The sequence below is a fragment of the Netta rufina genome (assembly GCF_964035555.1).
Source record: "Netta rufina genome assembly, chromosome: 14".
Classification (NCBI taxonomy): domain Eukaryota; kingdom Metazoa; phylum Chordata; class Aves; order Anseriformes; family Anatidae; genus Netta; species Netta rufina.
Window position 1 is genome coordinate 5,365,471 of NC_140137.1, and position 23,349 is coordinate 5,388,819.

At 48.2% G+C, this 23,349-nt stretch overlaps 1 protein-coding gene across 1 annotated transcript in view; it reads right to left on the reverse strand.

Moving 5' to 3' along the window:
- The window catches only part of LOC311214530 (rho GTPase-activating protein 7-like), a 42,754-nt gene extending 20,526 nt beyond the window's left edge, over window positions 1-22,228 (reverse strand). The window contains exon 1 of the mRNA XM_084295142.1: window positions 22,148-22,228. Coding sequence (XP_084151268.1) covers window positions 22,148-22,154 — 7 coding nt within the window. The 5' untranslated portion in view covers window positions 22,155-22,228. The remainder of the gene's footprint in view (window positions 1-22,147) is intronic.
- Between the last annotated feature and the right edge of the window lie 1,121 nt (window positions 22,229-23,349).

Consider the following 23,349-nt stretch of genomic DNA (forward strand, 5'->3'; position numbering starts at 1 on the left):
CATTTTCCCTGGCTTCGCACCGAGGTCGCAGCTCCAGCGAAAGCCAGTCCCAGAGTGGGACGCTTTAAACAAATTTGCAAAGCATTGCATGAGCAAGACGAGTCATTTCATAAATGAGCCTGCCACTTCTAGAACCCTCACACATACTTAACCAAAAAAAAAAAAAAAAAAAAAAGCCTACGTTACTAAAGCTATTTCAGAAAGGCACTGTGCCAGGGAATGGAGGCACCTCTCACCAAAGGCAAGTTTATTGCATATTTTAATTCTGACATCACTGGAATACTTCCAAGCAAACACATCTACCAGAGGTCACCTCACTCCCTGCTTCCCGTCACCGCTTTTGATGCCACCCACAACAGGCACCTTTCAGGACCAAAGCTGAACGGCATTTCACTTGTGACTTCTCCTACCAGAGACATTCTGTGCAGAGGGCTTGCTTCACAGGAATGCCCCACTCCAGTTTATCTCTTGTTTAGAAATACACGGTTTTGTGGCTGCAGTGCCCAGAGGCCGCCGTCCTTTCTGTCTGGGAGGCTGGGCTCCCACTGGAGCGTCCCCTGAGGCAGTGTGGCACTGTGCCATGCCGTGCCTGTCCTTTCCAATCAGCCTTGGCTGGAAACCACAGAGCGCTGTGCTGCCTACTGGCCACATCCATATGCTGACATTTTTTGAGAGGGGTTCCTCAGCTCTCAGCAGCAGGTATCTTCAAGGTACACACGCGCAGTGCTGGTGTGGTGTTGGCGCTGAGAGACCCTACACTGCCCTGCTGCCCGGGCTGTCCACCACAAGGCCTGAGGCCAGACGTCCACCATGGGGTGGATGAAGCCACTGCTGTGGGCGCAGCCACGGCCCCTGCTCGCCATTGCCGGTCCTTGCTGGCTCCGACCGGCTGATCACTGCCATGAGGCAGGGCCTCGTCTCCCATCTCTAGCCTTGGTTCAGATCAGTCTGGTCCCAGACACGGGAAGGAATACACCCTGGGCTTGGGGCCAGACATACAGAATGCTATGAGTTCACATGAAGAATTGCTGGCAAAGCTAAGCACAATCCTCCCAGTTCAGACCTCAAGGCGGGCCTTGCACCTCCCCTCACCCAGGAGCCCTGTGCGCCCGCCTCAGCCTGCCAGGGTAAACCTGCTCCCGGCCCATCATGGCAGGGGGCCTCCAAACCTTGTACAGGGTTAGAAGTTAGAATTGGTGCTATGAAAGCCTTCTGCATGGACTAACATAAGATACGCAAATAGTAAAAATACTATTTATATGCATTCCTTTAATTTATGGTTGCCTGGAACATTCACTTCCAGTTTTTCCAATATGAATAAGGGAATTCAGGCCTCCAAGATTTCCTCCACTATTTCACTGGCAAGGAGATATCCTTGTGAGGAAAGAAGATCAAAGGCACTTTGTCAAGTAAGGATCTTCCACTGCCAAGGAGATGGGAATATTAAGCCAGTGGCAGCCCCAATATATATGCAAAATAACAGTAATACATGGCAACAAATGCACAAGGAGCTAGAGCTTGGTGCCGCAGACACCACCTCTACAGGACAGCAACACCAGGAGACAGAAGATTACATTTGCCTGTGTAGATACATACGTGTATAAGCATACATTTAGAGGAATGACCTCATTACAACAAAAACAAACCTTAGGAAATTAAACCTTGTATTTTGAAGATTCCTTTAATGGAGGGAATGTTGAGAGACCAGGGTCTCGTTTTTGCAGCTCAAAGATCCCATATGCTTTCTCTTCCTTCTCAGAAGGAAGGATGATGTTCACAGGAGATAACTCCTGCTATGGATTTTAGTCCATGACAAGGGCAGGTAGTCATTAATTCCTACTTTTGTGTCTTCCTGTCCAAAGTCAGCCTTCAACAATTAGGTCACTACAACCCCTTTGCCTCTTTTAGAAACATCTGCAAATACAAAACAAGGGACAATTCTCTTCTGAACACAGCATACAAGAACTAAGACAGAATAAAACAAAACCCCCTTTTTAAAGGGAACAATAAAGTATCCTTGCTTTTCCTGCATCCTTTACATCCTTTAGAAGAAGCTGGTCCTTTTATATGTCTGTTTACCTGGTGCTACATGCTACAACAGCCACAATTGCTGTAAATTGTTGTGAAAGGAGCTATCATGGAACTGCAGGTCCTGGGAAACAGCATGGGGTATTGGGGTATTGCCTAGTCCAGCAGGTGACTTAATGATTTGGTTTGATCCTCATTGTAATTAGAGCAGTCAAACCTCAAGCTGGAAGCTTTTGACTTCTATTGTAAGTTGTTTAGCTTTTTTTTTTTTTTTTTTTTTTTTTAAGAGGAAAGCACTGTGCTATCAGAATGAATTTCAGGAATTTTCTCAAGGAACTTTTATTGTTAAACTAAACAAGTTGAAGAAATGTTCCAGAGCTAGTGGAGTTCCTAAAATGTGGATGAGATAATGTAGGAACAGAGAACATGACATCTTGTTTCATAGCTTCACAGAGAATATTTGACCTGAAAAAGCTCCAGAGAAGTGTGCTTGTAGTGGGTGCACGGAGTTTCCTGAGCAGTCTCCCCTTCAGGGATGTATTTCCATGCCACACATCCCTGCCTGTGGTCACTGCCTGGAAGAACTGGTACAGAGAAAAGAGTACACAGAGTGAAATCACAGCTTTGCCCCTTGCTGCCAACTGAGAAAAAAGAGTAAAAGCCTTGATTTTCACAATTATTTGTCTATCTCAAGAGCCACTTACAAACTCACCAATACACCTGCAGCTATTTAAACAAATAAAACCAGACTGTTCACTATGTACTTGTTATCAACATGCCTCCAAACTGGCTGTGACTTGAGTGGGAATGGATGATCCATTCTAGAACAAACACCAACACCTGGGAAATACAACTTCTTTCTCTAAATAACTAATAAAAATCACAGTTATGCCAGTGCTTTCTCACATAGTCCAGGACTGAAAGTGTAAAGTCGTTCAACAATCCATTTTATGCTGTTACTTCCTTGTGATATTGCTGTGAACCAAGCCCAAGTTAAATAGGATCTGTATCCAATCTCCAGATCCTCTTTCAGTCACAGTCTTGAAAAACAGCTGTTTCTTGCCTGACAGAAAAGCAGAAAAGTACCTTTTGCTTATTTTGCTTACCACATCTGAGCTGTTGAGCAAGATTGCTGGACAGAATATTCCTCAAAGATCCAAGGGATGCTCATTCCAGCAACAAATCAAAGCAGCTGGACAGGTCTTTTTTTCTTTTTTCCCAGTCATACAAAAACAGTAGCTTCTAATTTTACCAGGTTGACATTATACATGAAACACCCAATTCTTCTAAAAACTCAGCTTACGAAAAGACAGTTGCTGTTTCTAAAAATGTGTCTTAGCAGCTCGGGAAGCAGCAATAGGCAACTGTCACACTGGATCAAAGACTACTCCAAACTTATCTACCTGTACATGGAGCCAGATCTGCTTGGTCAGAAATCTCCTGAGAGCTGGTTTTCTTGTGAGATGTCTCAGAACTTCTCCCTTTTGATCTAAATAAATGTCACAGAATTGACAAGACACCTAAATATCAGTGTTTTGGAACTGGTGGTCCGTTGTTAATACCATGGTATGGCATTGCTGTCAGTGGGAGCAATGTGGTGCAATGGGACGTGTAATCCTTCAGTACAGGAGAGCTTGGTACAATGGCTCGCATGAATAAGAAGCACTAGAATAGAGAAACTTCGGGAATAAGCAATTGGTAAAATTGCTTATTAAAATAGTAAAACCTGAATGAGGTTCTGATAGAATGTTGATTGAACAGATTTAACAAATATTTGCTTGAATTCTCCATGGTAGTTCACTTGGCCATATTCACATCCTTGGTTTGTTATTTGCAAGCATTTGTGAAACTGTAATTTTGCTCAGAGAAATAACTGGGAACCAGTAGCTCTTACAGCTAGCAAGTCTGCTGGTCTGTATGAACACCTAACGTCACAGTGACTTTGATCACTTTGCATTTTTCCCATGAAACCATTTTCAATGATATTTGATGCTTGTTTGCAGATCTGCCTCCAGGAATGTGTCAACAAGAAAAAAAGAAAGAAAAAAAGTGTGGTGATTAACTTAAGCCAAATCTATGGTTATAGATCAGGAACTGATTTTATGACATAATTCATGTCATTTGCTATTTCCCTGGCTCAAGCTTATCATCAACAGATAAATCTTTGAATCCTTTCAGACTTCTCCAGAAAACAGCAATTTTTCTCCATGCGCTTTTTTCTGTGACACATGCTTAAACTTTTCATTTGGATCACTTATGTTAGAACTAGATTAAACTGCTGAAAATATAAGTGCTGCTTGGGTGAAATAATAGCCAGAACGCTTAAAAATAGCCTCTAATTCCTTTAGTAGATGCAGCATTTTTATCTGAAAGGCAAAGCAGCTTTTAAGGGTAAATAATTATTTTCTGGGCATCAGAGAAGCTAAGATTCATTTTGGCTTTTCAGTTTGGCACTTTAAATGAGAAATAGGTCTCAAAGAGAACAAGAATAAAGCAACCAATATGCGCAATAACAACAAAAAAAATAAAGAGAGAAAGAAAGAAAAGAGGAAGGAAGGAGGGAAGGAGGGAAGGAAGGAGGGAAGGAAGGAGGGAAGGAAGGAGGGAAGGAGGGAAGGAGGGAAGGAGGGAAGGAGGGAAGGAAGGAAGGAAGGAAGGAAGGAAGGAAGGAAGGAAGGAAGGAAGGAAGGAAGGAAGGAAGGAAGGAAGGAAGGAAGGAAGGAAGGAGGGAAGGAAGGAAGGAAGGAAGGAAGGAAGGAAAGGCTGAGAGACCTGGGTCTGTTCAGCCTGGAGACGAGAAGACTGAGAGGGGATCTCATCAATGTGTATAAATACCTGAGGTGTGGGAGACAGACGGATTTGGCCAACCTCTTTCCAGTGGTTTGTGGGGACAGGACAAGGGGCAATGGCCACAAGATGGAGCACAGGCAGTTCCGCACCAACATGCGAAAGAACTTCTTCACGGTGAGGGTGGTGGAGCACTGGGACAGGCTGCCCAGGGAGGCTGTGGAGTCTCCTTCTCTGGAGATAGTCAAGGCCCATCTGGACGCCTACCTGGGCAGCCTGCTCTATGGAGGAACCTGTTTTGGCAGGGGTTTGGACCCGATGATCTCTTGAGGTCCATTCCAACCCCTACAATTCTGTGAGTCTGTGAAAATGTGCTGTCTAGAGAGAAGTTCTCCAGCTGCAGCCATTATATGGATCACGACAAGAGCAACTCAAAAAGTGAAAAGCCTTGGCAAAATGATGTTGGTGCCCTAATCATGTAACTCATTTTTACAGTAGGTCTAGAATTGGCTTCAAATCAATTTAAAGGCAACATAAAGCTAGATTCAGATGCATTGGTAGGCCCAGTCTCTTTTACATATAAACCTCATGCTATAATCCCTCTAGTGAGGTGGGGATTGGGCTCATCTCCCAAGCACACAGTGGTTAAGACAAGGGGAAATGGCCTCAAGTTGCACTAGGGGAGGTTTAGGTTGGATATTAGGAGAAATTTCTTTACTGAAAGAGTTGTGTGGCATTGGAACAGGCTGCCCAGGGAAGTGGTGGAGTCACCATCCCTGCAGGTCTTCAAGAAACAAGCAGATGTAGAACTTAGAAGCATGACTTAAGTAGTAGGTTGAAGGTTGGACCAGATGATCTTAGAGGTCTTTTCCAACCTGAATGATTCTATGATAATGTATCTCAGCAATGCCTGGTGGCCAATTTTAATCTGCACACAATAGGCATTTACTCAAAGAGGATAATACAGTTCACATATGAAAACAGCTTTTAAAACAGTCTATGAACGTTTTAAAACTCAGAAAATAAGTATTTAATATGATTAATAAATAATGTCTGTTTCTCACATTTATCCCAGGGATTCCATTTCCCCCCTCTGTCCAGCACCCACCAATCCTAACTTAAAATACCTCTAACACTACTGACAAGAAACAGCTGAAAAGCCTTAATCATTGTTGGATTGTAAACTCATTCCCTTGAGCTTCCTAAAATTTAGCTTCCTAAAAATGCAGATGGGTGCCAAGTCGGGGAAAACATTAAGAGTGCCTAAATAGCTCCAAACTGGGACAGAGACAACTGGCAGCCGCCGCACAACGTGCCCGTCAGTGCCTCTCCAGCCAGCGCTTCTGCTTGCACAGCCATGCGCTGCGGAGCACCGGGGCACGCTGTTTCCAGCGTGGGACTCGTTTTGCTCTGTGTTTCATGGATCCAACATGTCTCTTGTCAAACTTTAAGTTGTGTACATAACCCATGGTGACCTCTTCCTTCTTCTCCAAAGCACTCGTCTTATCCAGATATCTGTCGGGCGTCACAAGGCTGCTTACTTGACGCAGTATTTTTAAATAACTCACAAATATTTAAACAACATTTCTATCAGCATTACATGTTTAGAAGACATCCAGAAATGTCAAGAGTGCCCAAGCTGGTTGGCCCAAAGTGAGCTCAGCACTGAAGCAGCTTACGGAGGGGCTGCAGCACACAACAGCTTATGCAAAGCTCTTGGCAAGCATCTTAGAGATTCTTACACCATGGGTAAAACCCTGTGAGATGAGCTACACACTTACGGAGCAAGTGTCTGAGACACCACACCTTTAGTTGTGATTTGCATTTTAGGAGACAGCAAAGAACCTGAAGCCAATACTGAAGCCACCAACCCTCTCTTCTGTCTTCTGGCTCTATCTTCTACAACACCTCCAGTCGATCACGAGGTGCCCGCTACCAGGGGACAGGTGTAAAAGGCCATCCAGGTGCTGCTGCACATCAACTGGGGCCTGTAAGGCCTGCTTTGAAGACCTCAAAGCCTTTGGTTTTGGTTATTGAACTCCTTTGTCATTACAGACTTCCAAAACTCAAAAGAACAGTATTTCACACATTTTGGATTTGAAGATGTTCAAAGCAGAAATAGTGACACTAAAACACCCAGACCACTAAAAACTATTAAGAAAAGCATTTCAGATCAAAAGGTCGAGGTGTGCCTCAGCTCACTTCAGATTTAAGTACTACCCAGTCCTTGCTTAAGACTGAAGTAAAGCTTGGTGCCAATCTACTTATGATGGGAGGTTTATGTTCTTATTTGTATCCAGGCATAACACAATTCCTCGTTTCTTGAGCCAAATAATTTTCCCTTAGATGGGTTGGCTGTGTAGGCTAGTATGAGACATGGCATTGGCAGGTTACAGCACTATGTGTTTTCCTGGGAGACGGCTGGCAAGAAATAAGTGGACTTCAATTCTTCAGTTTCTTTTTAAAGCAGTGAGGCAGATAAAGCTGCTTAAGTCAGAATATTAGAAAATAAACATGCCATTCCCACTGCCAAATATACACAAAATTACTTGAGTCAAATGTCACAGTCGGGTACAGAGTAAAATCTGGAAGCTATATGGTACGCCCTACCTACCTAGTAATGTACCAAGTCAAGTATACGTTCCATATGTAAAAGGCTTTAGAAGGATCAAGAAAAACATACATCACCCTGCCAATACCAGTAAGGCACAGGCCTTGTAGGGTGTGCCCTGCCAAAGAGCTTAGTTTCTCACTTTGTACAAAACCTATTCACAGAATCACAGAATATCCTAGCTGGAACCCAGGGATCCCCCAGGGATCATCAAGCCCAATTCCTGGCTCCACACAGCACCACCCAAAAATCAGGCCATGTGTCTGAGAGCATTGCCCAAATGCTTCTTGAGCTCCGACAGGCCCAGGCCATGACCACGTCCCTGGGCAGCCTGTCCCAGTGCCCAACCACCTCTGGGTGCAGAACCTTTCCCTCACACCCAGCCTGACCCTCCCCTGTCCCAGCTCCATGCCGTTCCCTTGGGTCCTGTCGCTGTCCCCAGAGAGCAGAGCTCAGCGCCTGCCCCTCCGCTCCCCTCATGAGAGAATAATTTTATGGCCTCCTTATGCTGGGGCACCCAGAACTGCCCACAGTACTGGACTGAAGGTGAGGCCGCAGCAGCACAGCGCAGAGCAGAGCAGGACAGTCCCTGCCCTCAACCGTCCAGCCACGCCGTGCCTGATGCAGCCCAGGCCAAGGTTGGCCCTCCTGGCTGCCGGGGGCTGCTGCTGGCTCATGCTCAGCTTGCCATCGACCAGAACCCGCAGATCCTGTGCTGGGGGGCTGCTCTCCCACCTCTCATCCTCCCAGTCTGTACATACAGCCAGGGTTGCCCCATCCCCAGGTGCAGAATTCACTTGCTTTTGTAAAACTTCATATTTTTGTGAAACTAAAAATATTGATCTAATATTTTGGATAACACAAACCCTTAATATATTTCTCAGTAAATCTGTGTTGTGAAGAAGATTCCATCTCTGTGTCTACCACTAGTGGTGAAGCAAAAGGATTCAGGCCTTCTGACTCTACTCAAATGCCCTTTCCAACACACACAGCGTATACATGCAAAGTGGGAACACAGATTTCAGCCAAGGTCACTTGTTAGATGTGTCATTTTCTGCTGGTGTAAGCCTGCCACGCATGAATTGGTAGACAAGTGCTGCAGTTCTTGCATTGCCAGAAGTTCAGTACCGTTTACCTTTGCCGAAAAAGCGCTGCCACATATTTCAATGACAAAAGGATTCATCTTGTCTGCCCACTTTTAGGAATGGTGTCTGCTTCCAGCTGGACCCAGGAAATGCTGTGCAACTTCTAGCTGGGGCATTCAGCTAGTCCTTACCTCTGGTAACAGCCAGGGAGCGTCCAGGCTGCTGGGAGTTGATGGGTTGGTTTACATCAGTATCCCTTTCTCAACTTTACTATAACTTTTTGCTGTTCTTATGACGGGGCAGAAAGGAAATACAAAGTATTCATACACTCCTTCTTTTCTCCTCCCCAGAAATGCCCCACTTCATATTTGAGTAGTATAAACAGCAAAGGAAAAAAAAAAAAAAAAAAAAGGCACTGCTCCCTTGCAGTGCCAGCAAAAGCAGGGACAGCATGCACATTAAATATTTTACCATTAATGGCTCCGATAGAAAGCTTTCTGGATGATCTATGGAAACCCTGCAATCAGAAATATTACACGCTTTGCTCAGCCCTGTTCCCAATTGCGGGTTTTCTGATGAGAGGGGAGCTGCCCTCGCTTGTAACATCACATTTAGAAATCCATTTAAGTCCCTTTGATGTTATTTGAATGATCACTTCTGAAAGGTTATAAAAAATGCAGCTAAACCGTATTTGTTATTGCTGCAATGTTTAGAAAGTGTAAACACTTAAATCATCAACCGAGTGCATAGCGCTCATATTCACCATACCTTTTAAAAGCATGCTTAGCATACCACTGAGAAAGATTACCCTGCTGACGGAAGTCAAGCGTCTGGATTAATTTAAAGGAGTGCGTTTCACAATCCGTCATTCCAGAATAGGAGAACAAGGAATCGCTCGGTTAAATTAAATGGTGAGTTACTCGGGAACAAATCAAAGGAAATTCGTCTCTGCACTGTGCCTAGTTCAGATGTGAAATTCAGGGCAGAGGCTATTAGAAGCCAAGCAGTCTGGTTGGATTTAACAAAGACCAAACAATTTTACAACCAATCCTTATTTACTTGCACTCTTGCACAACATGCAAGTAGCAGCATATGTGGCATGTGACACAAGGGGGCAGCTTCAGGCCAGCACCCTTCAAGGACTTTTTGAAGAAAGGTAGGGAAAAAACAGCCTGGGAATGGTGGGCCAGAAGCAAATCCTTCCCAAGGCAAGTGGAGAGCAAACGCAGAGGATGCTTGCTGCTCCTGCCACGTGGTGTCTGAAACGGCAGCGGGACCTTCTTACAAGGGGTTCCTTTTCTGGGGCACTTGGGGGCCATCACAGCCTGGTTTTGGGCCATGTCTGTCAGCTAAGGACTCCTGATCAGACCCTGTCCAGGCCACGTCCAGCTGGTTAGGTTCTGGACTGAAGGGCTGTATCTTTTCAAAAAAGGATTTACCTGAAAATCCTCCTGGAGAGACAGGCTCACAGAACGCATCATCTACTGAGAACGTTTTACAGACTGTAGAAGGGCTGAAGGAACTTAAGAGTATAATAAGGAATGTGCACCTGTTTAAAATGTCTTATTGCACCAGTTGGCTGCAGCTTTGCAGGTATTACCCAAAGCCTAAAGTTCTCAAAGAGTACTTCTAATTTTTCTTTTTTCTTTTTTTTTTCTTGTAACTTTAAATAACCTCTGCCTGTTCCATTTTCCATCAGCTCTTCTCCTTAATTTTCACTTTAAATTTTGAACTTTTTCTCCCTAGACCAATACAGCTATATTTAACCCAACCTTCTCATAGCAGAAGAAATGATAGTTTGGAAAAGAACTGCAGTGAAACGCAGGCTTCTTTATAACCGTTCACTCCTTAAATCACAATAGTGCAATACCTGACAACATTCCAGGCAAAAAAATAGCACATTTCATTTACATTCATTTCCCCAACTAGGTCTCATGTAGGCAGTGAGCAGCAGGGGCTACTCCACCAGCAGTGGCTCTGCCCCCGCTCCCCAGGGACGAGCCCTCCCGTGTTCCCAGCTGCTTTGCTCTCTCGCTTCCTCTTTCTCACTGCGCCAGCCCAAGAGCAAGCAAGAAAACAAACCATTCCCTCACACGCCCTGGTGCAGAGGAAATGTCCTTCACCCCTAACACTTTCCATGGCAGCCTGCAGGCATAGAGTGGCTGTGGCCAAAGGAGCGTGCTGAGGAGCATGGACACACATTTCTACCCATTTGTGCCCTTCAGGGCATAATGAGGGAGAGCAGGAGCTCAGCCAGGTTTAAGCGTTAGCAACATCCTCACAGCATAAGGCACCTTTTTCCAGGTGGCACGTGCACAGAGAGGACGGTGAGGCTCTCCTTTGCCAGTAGACCAGCAAAGGTGCAAGTGTGAGGGCATGGCCACAGATGGAGCGACCTGCTCAAAAGGAACCTGCAGGAAAGCCGGGAGCACCACTCAGATGTCTCTGCCTGCAGAGTGGGGTTGTGTAACCATTCACCACGGAAAAGCGTCCCTCCAGGCCAGCGAGCACCTAGAGGCTGTACCTCCAAGCTGGGAAGCGAGGCTGTGAGTCAGTCCTTCTCCAACCCTGCAAACACGATCAAACAGCCTCCAGCTACGGCCTGGAGCTTGCCGAGGCACTGCAGTCAGCAAACATGCCAAGCTGATTTCATATTCGGGAGCCTATTCCTCCTTATCCGCTTCCAACAGAGGCATATCCCGTAAATCTCATGCACTAACTAGCACGCTGTAAAAAGCCCCAAAACACTGGAGGAAGGTGCTGCTCTGGAGAGCTGTGCTGAACCAAAGAGGACAAAATGAGAGAGCAGATAGCTGCTGTTGGCCAAGGTCACAGAGCTGAAGCAAAAGCTGGGCAGAGCTGAGCACAACACCTCCTTCCAAAACCCGCCCTTCAGGGCCTGCCTGCTGCGGCGCAATCTCCTCTGAAATCAGCGTGGGATATCATTCCCATCATTAGCGTGATTAATCCTTCTGCACTGCAAATGGCAGCTTCTCCTGAAATACCAACCATTTGTTTTTATACGTTTGGCCAAATGTCTTTCCCTTTTATAGGCTTGGCCAAAAGCAGCCCAATTTTTCAGGGTGATTGGGCATTTGGCAGTAATGCACCGAAATGGCTTTCTACAGCCGCCTGATAGCTGAGCCCTGCCACGGGAAGATTGATGGCAGTGAGCCCCAGGTAAGGATGCTCCATTTTCCCGCAGACTGATTAGCACTGTCTATTTCAGTGATTTAAGTGTTTTTTCAAAGAATGCATCTGAAGAGCTGAAATGGATACATATTGTCAGCTCCTGGCAGTTTAAGTGCAAACAGCTGCCTTGAAAGCTCTGTGCGGTACCACAAAGAGATGAGCCCCTGTGAAAGCGAGTCAATCAGAGGAGATAAATCTTTGTGTCAGTTCCAATTATCGAGATACTCCAGTTAACTCGGGGAATCACAGACATTAGCCTGGCTTTAAATGCCCACGTGGCTGGGACTATACCATTGCTCTTGGGAGGCAATTTCACTGTCTGACAGATCAAGAGGCTTTTCTCAGCTAGTTAATTCCAATTAAGTTTTTCCTCTCAATTTCATCCTGCTATCCATTATCCTCAGTCAGCTACCCTTCGTAATTCCTCTCCTGCCATGCTGCCTGTGTTGAGTCCTGAACTAGTGACATAATTACACGTACCTGGTGATGGCACCCTTGAGACCTCCTAGCACTTCAGCCTCAGAGCAAAGACGGTCTCTATCTTAAAGAGCTTCTTCCGACCACTAACGCTTTTAATCAAGCTATACACCTTAATTTAGGTGTACCACTAACCCCCCCTCCTTGTGTTTTGCCTTTTTCTTTCCTCTAATAAATTCTGTTCCTTCTGACTCCCCTGACTTCAGATGGTACCGAAGAGCAGACACCTATCTGGAAGGCTGCAAGCAGCGGTGTCCTGGAAGTCTTTGCAAGTACAGATAACATAATACAAAAGATGATTTTTTTTTTTCCTCGCCATGAACTTCATATAAAGGGTATTCCATTAAAATATTCCGTGCCCTTCCAAAAATGACTGGGATAGATGGACTTTGTGGCCCATCCTAAGGCCACATGCCAGAGCCGAGATGGGCTCCTGAGTCCGTTCGCAACCTGGCTGCACGGATGGGACTCAGCAGGGCGTTGTTGGGACGCGCTGGTCACACAGCTCCCCTCCCCGTACCCACACTGCCAGCTCTCTCACAGCCCCAGCAAGACAAATGGAATGAAGAAATGTGTAAACATATTCCTCCAGCACAGGAAGTTCAAGGGGTCTGCACGTTTATTTCAAGAAACAAGAGGAATTCGGCCCTTCTTCCAACCCAGCAGTGAGCATCAAAGGCTGGCATTCCCCTCTGCGGAAACCAACCCCTCACAGGAGGGCGGCAGAGGAAGCGCAGGGACACGGGGCTCAGGGAGCGTTTGGAGGTACCAGGGCTCCTCTGGCCGGGGCGACGAACAAGGTTGTGCTCTTTGCCCACCTGGGAGAACACTGCGTTGGGTTGTGCCAGCCGATTTGAACACGCACGCGTTAACCATCTCTCCTAATCTGTTTTGATTTGCATCCAAAAAATAAATTAGGAGAGAACTTTTCAAAATCAGAGTCAGCCCTTTAGCATTTCACATAGGATGCCCAAACCTTAGAAAAACGTCTCAGGAAAATCTCTGAAAACTGGTTTCCATAGGGGAAAGCCTGGTGGGCTGCCCAAGCATCCAAGCCAGCAGTCCCTGTCCGCAGCCCCCACAGGATGAACCCACAAGCGCGGAGGGAGCTGGCCGATGTCATTGCATGGCCACTCTCAGCAACCTTTGATCACCAAGTCCCTTCGAGCCTCAACCATTCTGTGAGTCTCTAAAGAAACGTTATCTTGGATCAGACACGCAGGAAGTGAGTGCAGACCTTAAAGCAGTGCCCGTCCTGCTGCCAGCCCTCTGAACATGCCACTCCTCTTTCAACTGCGTTTTAGCACCTTCACGTAGCCATGGGTAAAATTTTAAATTGGCCACTGCACGATGATATTTCATATCCAGCAAGCTCCCGCCACATCTTAATTATTCTCCACTCCTGCTTTGAATCGTGAGGGCATGGCCTTGGAGAAAGGAGTTATAAGGTGGAGATACCTGCACAAAGGACATCTACGTTAGCCCTTCTAAGTGCATCACCAATTCAGCAGCAGAATAAACTGATTATAAAACCTGTAGGTATTTTCTCTGGCAGGACAGAGAAACATATCACTAAAAAAAAAAAAAAGAGTACAATGGAAGAATTTCCAAATGATCACTTTGTAACCAAACAGCTGCTCTTGGCCAGTATCATGGGTAGAGCAGAAAGTATCAGCCAAATTCTGCCTGGGTTGCACAAGCTAAAATCCAGAGGAACTGCTCTGAGGTCATCTGAAGTCAAATTTGCAGAACTGGGCAGAAGTCCTGCATAGATTTACACCCATGATTAATTTTATACCGCATGCTGTCTTGCTGAGATCCCAGGGATAAAATGTGTGCATGTTCAAGTCGAGGTTTAAGCTTTAACCTAGAGTTACACCAGTGTAAAGGAAAGCACTACACAGCCCAGTATTTACATTATTCAGGCCAAGGAAAAAATGCAGTGGCAGCTGTGAGCAGTCTAAAACTCCAAACCCTGATGGGAAGACCTTCATCCAGAGGTTTGGGTTGTTGTTGCAGCTGACTCTCTGCATATCCTTTAACTTTTTTTTCCCCTTTCAGAGATGGTTGACCTTAAATGCAAAAGGAGAAGACGGGTCAGGAGAAGCATTTATTATGGATGAGCTATTTTTCTTTCATGTTAGCAAAATCCTTTTGTAAAAATTGGCAGGAGTCCTTGTTACAGCTAAATTTCAGACCCAGGGGTGATCTGGAATTTAACATTATTTATGTCTCTGTATTACGAAAAAAAGCAATGAGAAGGAAGCAAATTAAAAGAAAATAATCAGAACACAGCTGAGGTCTGATGACTTTTCTTTTTGGAACCACTCGATTCTGTTTCCACCCTTGCCTCCACTGAAGTCAGATCACTCTGTCAGTGGTTTAAGGGCTTGCTATGTCGAAGTTAGAGTATCTGTGGAAATCACGCGGTGCCTAATTCTATGTTTTTTTCACTGCCAAGGAGCACTAAAGACCAATTCAGAGAAGTGACTGGCATGGCAGAGCTCCTGGTTGCAGGTGTGCAGACTGCACCTGCTCACAGCGCTGATGTGATAAGGGCAGCGCACAGATCTTGCAGTTTAAACCCTTTGCAACACGGGTACAGAGAGGGGCCCTCTGTGTCCTGAGAGGAGCTCTGGTGGGGATAAAACCCTGCCGCTGCCGTCACGGAGGCCACACGCCAGCCTCTTGTCCCCCAGCCCCCAGCCTTTAATTCGGTCACAGGGCCAAGCAGCCAGATGCTGCAATCCTCGTCTGCTCCGGGCAGCACGTGGCCGCTCAGCAATTCGCCCCCTGCCTCCAGGGAGCTCTCGGTACCATAAAAGTAACTGCTGTGCATGGACGGCAGCTAAAGTTCAGCCCTCGACTGCCAATGCTGTCCAGACTTGCATCGTTACAGAGAAGATCGTTTCTCAAGGGTGGGGTTGCAGAGAACATTTTTAGGAAAGGGTTATTTGTGTTTGCTTGTTCCCGGAATGGTCTTAGGGTCAAAGCCGGACTGGCTGCTTTTCCAAGCTGTGCTCACTACCAAATAACACACAGAGAAACCTAAGCAGCAACTTCGTAAAATATTCAGAAAACAGGTCTGCGTCTTGCCCGTGTTATGTCACAGTAATCTCCCAATAAAGCCGAACACGACTGTTCACTACACAGACATGGCCAAGAGAAAACTCTCCCAAAAATCCTGTCACAGCCAGGGGCCAACCCTAGTGCTGTAACAAGCTCTGCCCACACCTCTCCCTTGGCCACTGGTTCTTCAGGAGATCTCTCTTCAAAAGGACACAGCTCCCCGATGAAGTGTCTCGTCTCTGCCCGGCACAGAACAAGGAGGGGACTACGGGAAAGCAAGCAGCACCGCACAGCCCCTCCGAAACCGCCCCCGGGAGCTCAGGGAGCTGCTCTTGTGAAGCTTCGGGCAGAGATGAACTAAGTTCTGACGAAGACATTGAAATGCACAGTGGCTTTCACTCTGAGGCGTTCTCCCCCTGCAGCATCAGCACACATCCAGTGTGTGCACGCTCACGGCTCGGCAAGCTTCACAGCAAGCAGGCTGGCCCGGCAGCACAGGGAGCTTGCCATGCAAATCCAGGAGGCTGGGTAATGTCAGACCCTGCAGGTACGGTGAGGGTGACATTTTCAGGAGCATCTGCATTTCTTAGGCTCGCTGAGCTCCGTCAAAACTTGCTTGAGGTGAATTTGAATGGAATTTAGGCTCCCAAATCTCTTTTGTGTTTGAGAAAAAAGTAGCTCCTGTCTTCAAGTTTAGCAATAAGTAATAGCAAGCAGACCATGCTTGGAAGGTTTGTGAAGCTGGGGATAGAGGAGGCGTTGGGAGGGCATGAACATGAGCATAAATTTGCTGAAAGGGAGAAAGACCCGAGAGCAGGGCTGGCAGTAGGTACGAACAGCTAATTTCATCATGACTAACCTGGCACTGGAAAGTCTGCTACTGACTTACACTCCATGAAACTGAGGATTTTAGTGGCACAGTTTTCACTGTCCACTGGTGGAAATATTAAAAGTTCAAGGCTTGAAGGCCACATCTGAACACTGGTGCCGTGTTTGTAGGACCTGAGATGAAAGAAGCCCAGCACCTTGGCTCAGATGTCCAGGCTGCTGCTCCCTGCTGGTAAGCACGTCCTTGTGTGCAGCACCGACGAGCCCCGTGAGCTGCTGGCCCCGCAGCGTGCTCACCAGCCCTGCCTGACACCTCGCCTCTCCTCCCCGCTGCCACAACCGTACCGATGGCACCGCAATATTTCCTGTTCCCTCACTCGTTTTTCCACTAAAATGCTCAAGCATTTCTGGAAAACATCTGAACAGGAAGAGAGCTGACCTCTCCTCCCCGAACATCGCGAACTCGCTTCTCCTGGCACCAGGACATCGCTCGTGTGCCAGCTCCTGCAGTGACCTCAGGACAACCCAAGGGGTGGATCCCATACCTTGCGATTGCCTTGTGTGCTCTGGAGGTTATGCCTAAGTTGTGGTGAACTGTTCAGCAGCCCATTAAAGATGCCTTGGGATTTCAAAGTCCTTCCAGTTCCTTGCCAGCACGCCCCCATTATTCCCGCTTACAGCAGTGCCTACAGGGATCCCAGGTCCGGCCAGCAGGCGGTGGAGGAACCACCCCACAGCCACGGAGCCGAATGGAAGAACTCATCGAGGAACCTCTCCTCCACTGAGACCACTCCCAGATACTTCTTTCTCATAGACGTCAGGCAGCTCCTCTCCTGGGCACTTCTACAAGGCACAAAGCTGGTTTTTAGGGGTTCGTTTCCTCTTGGAGACCCTCTGGCTCTGGGGCATCATCACAGCCTCCTCATCCAGCAAGGACTGGCCCCTAGAACAGTTCCCCACCATCCAACTGCTCACAGTAAAGGCCCCAGCGAGGAATTTCTCTTTCCTCAGGTGGACGAGCTCTGCGCACCAGGAGCCTGACCCGTGCTACAAGTGCCTTGCCATGGGAAGGACGGACACAGCGGGCACAGAAGCCCCATGAGCTCTGCATGCACCAAACCCAGCCCAGCCAGGCCAGAGGGTGCCACGAGAGCGTGCAGGGTGCCAGGAGGGATTTACTTGGGGAGTTTTCCTTGCCAGGCTCCAGATTCAGCTCTTCCGCTGGTGTAAATCAAATGCTGACACATCTGGAGTTGCCAGAACAGCCCAAGAGTGAAAAAATACACGTACAAAAGGAAAGGCAGGGATCTGCATGCTTCTGCACTCACATATTCCCCCCGCAGAGCACCCAGAGTTGTTATCTGCACTTTGCTTAAGAAGCCCTAATGTGCCTGGAAATGATGTTTAATATATACGCCAGTATAGACACCAGCATGCATTAAACATGCCAGTGTGAGGGCCTTGCAGCAGTTTTGTCATGCTGCAGAATTAATCTGAGATTGGTAATAACTGCAGAAAATTAGATTTATGTTAATTGCAAGCTGGTGGTTCTTTTTTTTTTTTTTTTTTTTTTTTTCCCAAAGCCTTCTAAGTCCCAGCACCATCCCAAAGAATCAAATCTGTTAGGAAATGCCACCCTCCCACGCCACCACTTTCACCTCCACGCAGGAGAAGACCTCATTCCCTCATTCCTCTCCTGCTGGCCGCAACGCGGGGCTGGGGCAGAAGGTCCCACCTGCATTCACTGGTGAGCCTTCATGCAGACACCCCAGCCACCAGCTCCAGCCTCTGCAGGGGGGCTGTGCTCTTATTACCTCGAATTATTTGGGGTATTTATTCCAGGGAAGGGCAACGTGGCCCAGGCCAGCCCCTGAGAGCCACCAACAAACTGGACGTGAAGACACACCGCTGTCTCCTCCACGAGGACCTCGTTAAGGGTTAGCAAACTCAGGGGACGGCCCAGAAAGCCGTTTCTCCTGGTGTTTATATGCAGCTCACCTTGCCTCCTCTCTCTGCATGCTTCCCGAGCACCCGCCTTCCCAGCCCACCGCACAGCGAAGCCGTGCCTCTCCGAAACCCGGAGAGGACTCGCCGCTTCCCCAGAGCTGAAACCAGGCAACCCCAGACACAGCAAAATGCTAACGTGTTACTGCTCAGAAAGACTCGTGGTGAAAATGAATAGAAGGGAATGGTTTGCAGCTGTCCCACATCCATCGTGTCTGTTGCAGCGGAGTGAGGCCCTCAGTACGCTTGCAGCACGGGGTCTGACATGCCCGTCACAAGCTGTCATTTAAATTTCCCCGAGTTCTTTGTTTAATGTCCGATCAGGTTGGAAACAGTTCAAGGCAAATCCCTGCAATTTCTCCTTCCAGCTGCGTCAAACAACTCTCTTAGCCTCAGTAATTAGTAGCTTAATCAGCTAAAGCACTGAACGTATAGAGCCCTCCACTACGTTGCTCTGATGAGGGACACTGGGTCCGCAGCATCAGCAGGGCTGCAAGTGCAAGAACGAATCTGCTGTGGATTGAAGGACATTTGAAATTCAAAATGAGTTTTCTTTCTGGGTAGCTTCAGAAATGTACAGGCCTGTTAGGAATCTTTATTTTTTATGAAATTATGGATCCTTTTAAAAATATAACCTTACACCCTATCACAGCACTTAGTCATGAAGCAATGCACATGCTTCCAAAGCAGGCAGAAACAGCACGGGAGGAGCCTTGATGGCTGGACGTGGGGAGAAAGAGGCAGCACTGGGGTGGGGTGGGTGGCAGCTCCCATCCTCTCACGTGCAGAGCGTGGTCCTGCCTCCTGCACAACGCACCCACCTCTGCCACATGTCCCCACATGCGAGGAAGGAGTTGGGTCCTGTCCCAGAGCTGCCTTCCAGGCTGCACACCAGCGTTCAGAGGGGACGTCCCTGCTCAGGCTGGGCTGGTCCTGGAATCAAGATGAGCAATGCTACACACTGAGACAGGAGAAATGAATAGCCCAGGTAACACCGGAATGTACTATTTGTTCAGTTTGAGATCACCAAAAACATTTCATTTCTGATGGAGAATGACTCCTGTATTTACTTCCCTGGCGCACTTCACTGAAAAACTGCATGATTATTGCTGCTGGGGTGGCCTTGGGTCTGCATGTAAATCGCTTCCACCAGGAAGTTTTAAGCACTGCAATTCACTTATTTATCCAGCAAACCCTTCACACTGCACCTTATTTCTAGTCTTTTAACAATATACCCACTTTTAATAAAACTTTAAGAAGCTTTCCATATGACTTGCATACCCAGCATCAGCCAGCCCAGCCCTGTCACTTTATATTCTACTGTTGTTCAGTACAATGTTCAGCCAAAAAGCAAGCAGAATTATCCTTCCCTGTGCTGTCAAACTGATTACAGATTCTGCTCAGACCAGAGAGGAAGCATACGGTCAGGATGGGTTCCCGTGCACCTATACGTAGCTGTTTGACATGGCTAACACGGAGTCCAGCACCAGACATCTGCCCAGGCTCTGCCCTCCTTTTGCCTCCTGCCTGTGCAAGTGGGACTGACAAAGAAACGTGGCCCTTTCGATGAGGAGCTTTTGAAAAACACATAGGGTGCTCTGCTAAATTACCCGCAGCTGATGGAGGTTGCCATTTGCTGCAGCAGAAGGAGGGCAGCTGGAAGCCTGCCAGTGGCTGGGTCCCATGGGGCTGGCAGCAAGGGGACTTTTCTGTTCACCTGGTGGCATCACTGACTTTGCCAAACAACATGTGTGATCTCAGAACGCTTCCAAAATGCTCGAAAAGAAACAAGGAGCCATAAAGCTCCTCTTTGTTCACTTTGCTCCAACAGAACAACTTTAGGAACAGCTTTGCTGCCTGCTCTGGGCGAGGGTCCCCAGCGCTGGTGACACTTCTGGTCCCCTGCTGCAAACCCAAGCAGGCTGTGACACCTAGTGGCAAGGACCCCGACAGCCCAGAGGAGGCTGTACGTGACAGGTGCTTGGCACCATCCCTGGACAATCAGCCACAGCTCACATTACAGACTCTTCAGACTCCTCTTTACACATAATTTAATATTTATGTGTAAACTTGAACACGATGCCTATTTCTGTTCAGGCTGAGAGGAGCTGGTGATGGGATTGTAAATCCACCATGACAGACAGCTCTCATGTCCTTCGCAGTAGGTGGGGAACGTCCTGTCCCAGGTAACCATCGAGGGAACCACACTGCCGGTGTCACCTCCAGAGGCACGGCTGTGCAGTGGCACGAGAGTGAGGTGGGTTTGAGACAAGCTTGGCCATTCGCTGTCTGACGTGGCTTCCAGCCCGTGTCCCCTCGCAGCCATCGCTGCTGGTGTGTGACCAGCTCAGGTGTCCCTGTCAGCGCTGCCCGAAACCCCGCCTGCAGCCAGCGAGGTGGAGCAGGTGACTGTGGCACCGCAGGACATTGCATGTTCACCTCCACCCCCTGCCCATCCTTTACAAGAATTTACTTCACGTCAGCCTTTTTTTTCCACACTATTTAATTTCATGCGCCACCATCAGTGGCGTATTCAATATTAGCTTGAATAATGAGACAGAAATTAAACCAATAAGCTTTGCCTAACAAATGGAAAGGCCCCATCATACAAGGCTAGGCTGCATAAGTCAAGGATATCATCTGGTAACCGTGCTGCTCACTGACAGAGGAGAGGAGCAATTACTACAGTGTGTAAAACTGAGAAAAGAAGGTCAGGTTTCAGAGGGTCCTTGCTCCTGTTGGAGAGGATCCGTGAAGGAAAGCTGGCGGCTGTCATGCAGCACATGAGCAGCAGCTCCTTTGTGGAGCTCCCTGCCACCCGACCACAGCCCCTGTACCCAGTGGGGCCTGTCCCCGCCAACAGGCGAGGCCAGCAGCCATGAGGAGCATGGTGCTGAGGCTTCCCTGGCACCCAGGTGGCTGAAATCAGGCCTGCCTAGGGTGTTTCGGGTTGCTGGCTGCACCGAGATGCTCAGGTCATCCCAGCTCCAGCAGCCGTGAGACATCAGGCACCACAGGAAGAACCTTACTGAGGTGTCAGCAGGACCTGTCTCTCGTCTTCCACCTGTCAGAAAACTTTGTTTTAATGCCTGAAACAGCTGCTTATTCACCACCATTTACCCGTGGGGGAGCCGCAATCCCCTGCCCACACAAACCAGGCCCTCCTGCCCCACGCTCGTTGTGTCAGCGCTCAAGTGCAAAGCGTTCCTGTGGTGAATTCCTCTCGGCGCAGTCTAGGAACACTGCCCGTTCTTGTCATGATTTATAGCCTATGCCATCAATTGACTCATTTCTGAAAGATAAGTGTTTTTCCCCTAACAAAATGCACGTTTTCCACTGCCTGGAGGACCCGTGCGGAGCGAGATGCTCCGTCCTGCAGCCGATCGGGTTCCTCTCGCGCTCGGCATGCTGCCAGGGCGACGCAAGACAACGAGAAATAAATCGACTCGAAACTTGGCCGGAGTGCACCTTCAAACAGAGGGCTGAAAACTCAGCTTGATTTATTTACAGAGGGGCGAAGGGCGAGAAACGCGATTCCAGTCCCCGCGGTGGCCCTGCCGAAAGGGCCCCCTTGAGGCGGCGGGGAGCAGCCTCGGCTGCCGAGGCACCCAGCTCCTATCGGGGGCACCCATCTCCAGCCGGGGGCACCCAGCTCCTGCCGAGGCACCCGCTCCGGGCTCCCCGGGCCGGGGTCACCCCGAGCCGCCCCAGCCCCGGGCCCGGCCGTGTGGGCGCCGCGCAGGCGGCTGCTGCCCCCCAGAGGCGAAGCCGGCCCGGCTCGGGCTGAGGCGCGGCGTGAGGGGCCCTGGCCCTGACTTGGGGACGCTCAGGGTTTCACAGTTTCCGATAACTGCATTTTATTTTCGAAATTCCGAATAAAATCTGTCAGCGGAAAAACTTCCCGCTTTCTGTCTAACTCTGCAGGAGCACAAGAGCTGCAACCAAGAGGGAGCAGCTGGACCCACACCTTCGCCACGCCAGCCCCCAAGCAGCTCTCACCCTATTTTCTGGTTAATAACACTGGAGGTGCAGAACAAGCAAGGGAAGAAAAGAAACCTCTTCCTACCTTCCATGGGGAGAGCGAACCGAGCCGTGTCACTGCCCTGCACAGAAGTTATTCCCGTGTCCCTGCAAGCCAGCAAACCCTGCCTGGGGCGACCGGGCTCCAAGCCTGCCTGCTTGGCTTTAAGCAGGATCGTGGAGATCCCACCCAGGACGGGGTGGGGAAACCTCGCTGAGAAGAGGGCGAGTGCAGTGCAGTCACAGCCTCTTCCAGTCCCTCTTCACATCTCAGCAGCCTTCGCTCTGCCATTTGCTTTCCCTTTTCCTCAGCATTCACCAGCGGTTCCTTTGACTGCCATCCCGCAGCAGGCTCAGCAAACACGCTTGCAATGGGGATTGAAAGTGACAGTGCCAAACGTGTGGGTGGTGTGGGCCCTGGCAAGAAATACTGTCAGGAAATAAGTACAGGAAACGTATAGTTTAAATCAGATGCAGGATGGAGAGTCATGAAACGCATAGAGGTACTTGAAGCACTAGAGTTATGACAGTGAGAAATCCTCAATTAACTGGAGAACTGCCCAAGTGAATGAGCTCAGCGCAAAGCACATTGCTGAGTGCTGTTAATGTAGGCATGACCCCCAACACTCAGCTGTATTTTTACCATAGGCAATGGGAAAAATATGCTAAATGTAGTGCTCTTACACTGAAACTGTTTCAAGCAGCAAAAATATATTTTCTTTTAGACCACCGCCACACCAAATTTATTCTGGAGAGAGCAGGCAGCTGATCATGGTTTGAATTTATTTTACAATAAAACGTCTTGCTGCCTGGTGTATTTGAGCAGGCACTGTTGCACACTTGCAGAGAGGGCTCTGGCTGCAGAGACACAGACACAAAGTGGTCAGAGTGCAGGGCTGGGTCCCACAGCTGCCCACCTGGAGTGCTGGCTGGTTTGGGCTTCATTGGATTTTTTTTTTTTTGGGGGGGGGGAAAGACCAGAGGATGCTATGAGGACATTTGGGCTTTAATGAGATTATTGCCTTCCATGTGCATTTACTCACAGTTTTGGACCTATTCCCTCTTCCTTTGAGATTTTCTATGTTAAGCCATAAGGCTAGGCATGATTTTCATTAAAAATCAATTTAAAGAAAGATAATATCAAAGTATGATAACTCAGCCATTTTTTGAACTATGAGAGAAAGATAAGACACAAAATGAAGCTGACTCCCTGCCTCGATGCCCTCCCTCAGGCTGTTTAAGCCTCCA